This window comes from Helicoverpa armigera, chromosome 21 (genome assembly GCF_030705265.1).
Source record: "Helicoverpa armigera isolate CAAS_96S chromosome 21, ASM3070526v1, whole genome shotgun sequence".
Classification (NCBI taxonomy): Eukaryota; Metazoa; Arthropoda; class Insecta; order Lepidoptera; family Noctuidae; genus Helicoverpa; species Helicoverpa armigera.
Window position 1 is genome coordinate 6,990,079 of NC_087140.1, and position 6,161 is coordinate 6,996,239.

The window sequence follows — 6,161 nt, forward strand, 5'->3', positions numbered from 1 at the left end:
TAGGAACGTACTTAGACGGCGTCGCGTCGTCAGTTGAATGTTATTGAGTTTTTCCAAAATGGAATATCTTTGTAACTGTTTGAAATATGGTTTCGATCAAATTTGTGGTATAAACTTTGATGTACATGCTTAACAGGTTTAATTTTTCCACTACAGATACTTAGACATTTATTATTTATGCTTACTGGTAATCAACGCCATCTAGTGACTGACACGGTAGACCAAAGCATTAATCCTGAAGATCAACCGATGGTGAAAAACGACCAATTTGGAAATCGTGCTTATCTTGTTTTTTTAACTGAAAGATGCTCTAGTATTAAATGAGATACCTAGTATGTATGTACTTAACTACCTTATCAGTTGTATAATCAAAACATTTGACTTTTTGTTTAATTGGAGAAAAGGATAGTTCCCTCAAAACTTAAATTAAGTTTAGTACCTGTACTGGCGTACCTATAGTACCTGTACTACTATAGTTCCAAACAATCAAATATTTCAGACGTTCCGCTAGTTACACATAAATGTTATTACCCCAGCACTATATAACAAACAGAAGTAGGTACCTACCTACGTAATAAACGTAAAGGCGCTTCCAATTAGAAAACTTAATTAAATTGGACCAAAAACGAGCTTTAAGTAAACATACATTCCGGGTTTTATATTGCAACGTTAAGACGCATTGTTGGCCCCTACACCACAGATAACACAGCCTTATGCTAGACGGAGAACGAAGTAGTTATATCTCGGTCTCGGGCGGGGCCTTACGCGGTGTGGCCCACGTAGTTAGGCCACTCTATGTGAGGTCTCGATCGTAATTTATTAACCGGGCCCCACAAATACAGACTCGAAATATACCACAGAAATGGCGATATGAATTATGATTAACCTTTTTTCATCTTACACGCTTTATAACGGTGTAAATTCATGCTAATTAAGATATCCGAAACTTCTATTATTCATGTTGATGAGTGATCTCTTTTTTAAAGTTTACGGGTATTAAAAACTTTCACCTATTAGCTTGTATGTTATTACGGGGCATTTTCAGAATTTGTTTTTGTTTCGGCTACTAATTTTATTGCGTTATCGTGATATTTTAATGTTATTTTTTAACGGTAACGTTGTTTGTATGTGAAAGCGTTTTATTTGTATGAGGCGTGTCAAAGTGCACTTCGATTTAGAGTTCACGGGGCGTAATCTGACATGGATGTAATAACTTTATTGTCTCTACGAACAATTTTATTCATTATTGTTACTTGTATATTTTCCTTTTAGTATTAACGGGTTTTTGCAGTACAAAGTTGGTACCAATAAATATACCTATTATTAAGATTAAACCCTTATTGCCTCATCTTACATCTACTAAGCACCTACTTATTTCTTTTAACAAACAACCTTTCACAACAATATTTATTATAGGTATGTTTTAGATAAATACCTATTTATCCTGCAAAGGCTGGCACCAGTCTGAGCTAGATGCTAACTGTAGGAGTGTTAAATATATGGCATAACAATTTCAGCACTGAACGGCTGTCGTTATTTGGACATAATATCTACCAATATTATACATACCTAATATCGAATTAATGCAATGAAAACAACCCAGCAAGACCTTACGTCTTATTACACCTTAGATACTTAGCAGTTGAAATATTTTATAATAGTTTTTTTTTATTTTATTATAATATATTTTTTGTAAAAACTTGTAAGTATTTTTGTACTAAAATATTATTCTAATCATAGTTTAATTATTCATTAGAGAACCCGAATGAAAAAAAACGGCTGTAGTTTTCCGAATGATTCCCATCTCGCACCCATCAAAAAGTGCTACTGCCACCCAGCGTTGAATAGTGACACTAAATAAAAACAGTAACACTGTTACACGCTAGATGGCCACAATGCGTAACAGCTCGAAAAGGCTTCTGAATCATTTTACACCAAAATGATATTAAAAATATTTACGAATCTTCATTATTATTTCAATTAAAATATCTGATTCAATAAGCAGACCACACGTATTTACAATACCTAATAACAATTTTCTGAACTAAGAACTATGAGTCTGTGACACTGACAGACAAGTGCTTGACATGCCGTCATACTGTGCAGGTGCACTCGACGATTTATTTATTATTTACTTTTTGAATACGTGCGGTGAATTATTTCGAGAATTCATAATGAATAACCAACTAATAGAAAACATAATTACATCAAACAGTATACTATGTCCTGAATTCACTTACGAGAACCCGGTGCTAGACAGAAACGTTGCGAAAGCACTTTCAAAAAGCTTCGTAAAAATTCTCAATATAACACAACAAAACTCAAATATTAGCAACAATCTGCGATTATCCATACTAGAAAATGTAAGAAAAATGTGTCAGGTTGAGCCGGAAAACCATTTGAAAGTTGATGAAAATTTTACGACATTGTTATTGGATTTCTATGAACAAATCGTAAAAGATTCACGAACTGTTACTATTGATTCGACCGAAAGGAGTTTAGATGCATTCCTAATTAGAAATTTAAAGGATATGAACCTCAACAGCAGTTACAAGTCATCACTAAATCCTGAAGTAGTGCAAGCTTTGATTAATTTAAACAAGAATGGGGTATACCTTGATGCCATACTGAAGGACATTATCCATTGGAAGTGTACAGACACTAAAAATGCTCGAATACTCAAAGATTTATGGGTAACTGATAGTGTAAATATGTCTGCAAATACAGCCGAAGACATTTCAATTAAATTGAAACCAGAAATTGAGAAATGTGTTTTAGAAATATGTCATAGAATACTGGATCAAAAAGATCCAAACATTGAAGGAATGTTTAATTCTGAATCTGTGAAAAATTTAATCATTAAAGCATCTAACTCATCAAACTGTTTTCAAATATGTTGTGGAGTTTGTAATTACATTTTTATTATGACAAACTTTGATAGGAAAATTCAGACATTCATTCAATTGTTTATTGAGCGAGTTAAAGACCTGTGTTCCTGCAACACATTGTCTGTGCTATACCCTACACATCTCAGTCATATAATTGTACTATTAGACTTAGATGCTGCCAAATTGCCTATGTTACCAAATAGTTACATTGAACATACAAAAAAATATTTGTCAAAGATAAAAGGCAAATCCAAAAATGATTTTATTATGTTACTGTCTCACTTCCCCCAGTGGTTTGATTGTTACTATAGTGAACAAAAATGATAATTCTAAATGTTATGTTTTAGAAACTTATCAATGTAGTTTATCAAAATAAAAGACTGAAATATTTTTATTCAAACTTTGTTTTAATAATCACAGTTCTGCTTATTTTTTAGCAGTAAAGAAAAAATATTAAACAAAAATGTGGAGTACCTTGTCCTCTCACAATGGCACAGCCTAGCCAAAAAGTATTTTCAACAAAATATAATTTTTATTTGCCATCACACAATGTGCAAATCAAAATTGTTTTGTTCAAAACAATTTCTAGATTTTTATAACTAAAAACTTAGTAAACAAAAGGAAGCAACTTAAAAAGGAAAAACAACAAAATAGAGTAGATCCCAGGACCCCCAGACCTTACTTATTTTCTGATGGACAAAGGATAGTATTAGTGTTAATAGTGAACTTACACTGTTAGCTTAGAACGAGGGACAATTTTCAGGTACTGGCCCTGGAATCTTGGGCTAAAAAGTAAAGGTATACAGACTGATGAATAATTCCAACAATTTATATTCATGCCTCAGTAGGATCAAACTCAAAACCATGCAGTAAAACCTTCATATAAACATCTTCATGTTTGGTGTTTATTTTCACAGCTCGGTAACGCCCACGGAAGCACTCTATCTTAAACATCCGATGACCAAGACTGGTTGTGTGCTTGACTATGGCTTCCATAAAAGGAAATGTCACATTACAAAATCCGCAGTGAAAGTAATTTGGTCTTATCTGAAATAAAATAGTTCATAAGTTTATCTGCAAGTGCAAACAATCCTATTGTAACTAATATTAATTTTATGAGTTTGTTAAGCTTTAACTTTGGAACTGATTAAGATTAAATTTGTGGATGGGAAGTTAACTTACAATTAATGGCAAAATTGAACTTACTTCTCTGATGAATTCTGAGTTGTCTTCTAGCAATACTGTAGCAGCTAGAAAGTTTTTTTTGTGTGTTTGAGTCTCACAATGTTTCCGCTCCTGAACTTGAGGGAATAACTCTGAACATGCATAACATTTGGTCTTCTCGAAATGAGGATCATTTTCTATTCGGCATAGCAGAAAGAAGCTCAAAACATTGATATTGTACTTTTCATTAATATATAACTCATTTATATCAGGGCAATAATACAGAATGCACTTGAAAATATTTTTTGATCTAAATTTTCTGGGAGCATGTGGCTTAGGACTTATGAGACCTTTTAATTCTAAGTTTCCTCTGTGGAGTGCGCCTTCAACATGTTGTTTAAAAATGTTTATATGGGCCGAAAGATATCTGTCACACAATAAACACCATCCTTTGCTGCCATTGTGATTGAGCTTAATGTTGTTAAGTTTTCCATATTTAGCCAGCTCTGACCTACGTTTCCCGTTATCTATTAATGTCATATACTTGGACTCTTTAACAGTTGACTCTTTAAAAGTTGACTCTTTAACATATGATTTATCAGAATCAGAATCATCCACTGCTTGATCTTCTTCTGTCACATGATTTTCTACATGTTGTAACAAAGTGCCAAAATCATTGGCCACAGTCAATCTACAAGTTTTGCATATTGCCAAGTTGTTTTTAGTATCAATCCAGAAAAAGCTTTGTAGTGGGCCAATAAGCTGTTCCCTTATTTCCTTCATGGCATCCACATTACCTAATACATCAAATATGGTGTGAGCATTTTTGAGGAGTTCTGATTGATCTTTTTTTATTTCATCAACATTTTTACAGTTTGGCCAATGACCATGAAAGTCTACAGAGGTGAAAACTTTGTTACAAGTGAAGCAGTGGAACATATCTTCATTAATCTGAAAAGAAAAAAAATTGTAGTGTCAACTTTTCATCAAAAATTTCCTGCTGGGGTTCATGCGCAGATGAAAAAATATTACCTACCTTTCTAAAATAAGACTCATCTATGCATTCAACTTTAGACTGAATCAAGTTCAGTATATGCTCTTCAGCTGCCATGTGTTGGTCAACATTTTTTACTTCAACACTGCAAACAAGGCATTTCTTGTCCACAATAGAATTCCACACAACTTTGCCTATAGTTATGTTACTGAGGACAACAGCACCAGAATCATATTGGCCCTTAAAGTTACTTGTTGCAGTTTTTGGATTGTTTTTCTGACCTTTATGGCCCTCACTATTGATGTGTTCTTTGATAGCAGTAAAATTAGAAGTTACAAGATTGCATATTTCGCAATAAAATTTATCTTCGATCTGAAAAACAACACGTTGTAAATTATTTTATATGATCATTATTAATTTTTTAAAATAAAAAATATGGTGTTGGAATTCATTACCTTGTAAATGAAGTCATTTTTAAATTTCGGGAAATATACTTGATTTTTTAAGTTCTTTCTGTGCTTCTCCCAACGAATATGTTTTTCAACATCTGGAATGCTATGAAATATTTCTTGACATAGTAAGCAATAATGCTCAATCTCACCACATAGGATAAAGTTTTTCCCGTATTTACTCATGTTGCTCGCGGACTTAATGGTTAACTGGTGAACTGAAAGGAAATTTAGGTGCAGTTATAAATATCTTAAAACTACCGAGAACAATGCAGTGGGTAGTTTTTTAAAGTTTATCTTTATTATCGGAGAGTAAAAAAACTACACGTCTTCCACCCGTTACTATTTGACATTTATTTCTTCAGTTTTATTTTCCCGCCGAAATATGGAAATTCAGTCAGTACTTACGTGAATAAAATTGAGCCGTAAAATTAAGTTTAATAGCATACATCTATCATGATATCAAGAAAGATCGATAATTTTTTGTTAACGATTGATGTTTTTATTTACATTAAAATACGAAAATAGTAATTTTTATTTTCGTTAAACGATGCACGATGAGAACATTTTGCGTATAACGTAACCTGCGTATAAACATCTGTGGTTTTTGTGGCATTCCATCCCCGATGCCACCGATGCCACCATAAATAATCTAATATCTCTTTC

The 6,161-nt window shown here is 32.9% G+C and overlaps 1 protein-coding gene across 1 annotated transcript; it reads right to left on the reverse strand.

The window, feature by feature from the left end:
* Nucleotides 1-3,295: 3,295 nt before the first annotated feature.
* LOC110373591 (uncharacterized) lies at nt 3,296-5,857 on the reverse strand. Its single transcript, XM_021330902.3, has 4 exons — nt 5,502-5,857; nt 5,089-5,418; nt 4,095-5,003; nt 3,296-3,935 (listed from the first exon to the last, which is right to left on the reverse strand). The coding sequence occupies exons 1-4, from the start codon at nt 5,679-5,681 to the stop codon at nt 3,723-3,725; spliced, it is 1,632 nt and encodes a 543-aa protein (XP_021186577.3). The 5' UTR covers nt 5,682-5,857; the 3' UTR covers nt 3,296-3,722.
* Nucleotides 5,858-6,161: the final 304 nt, after the last annotated feature.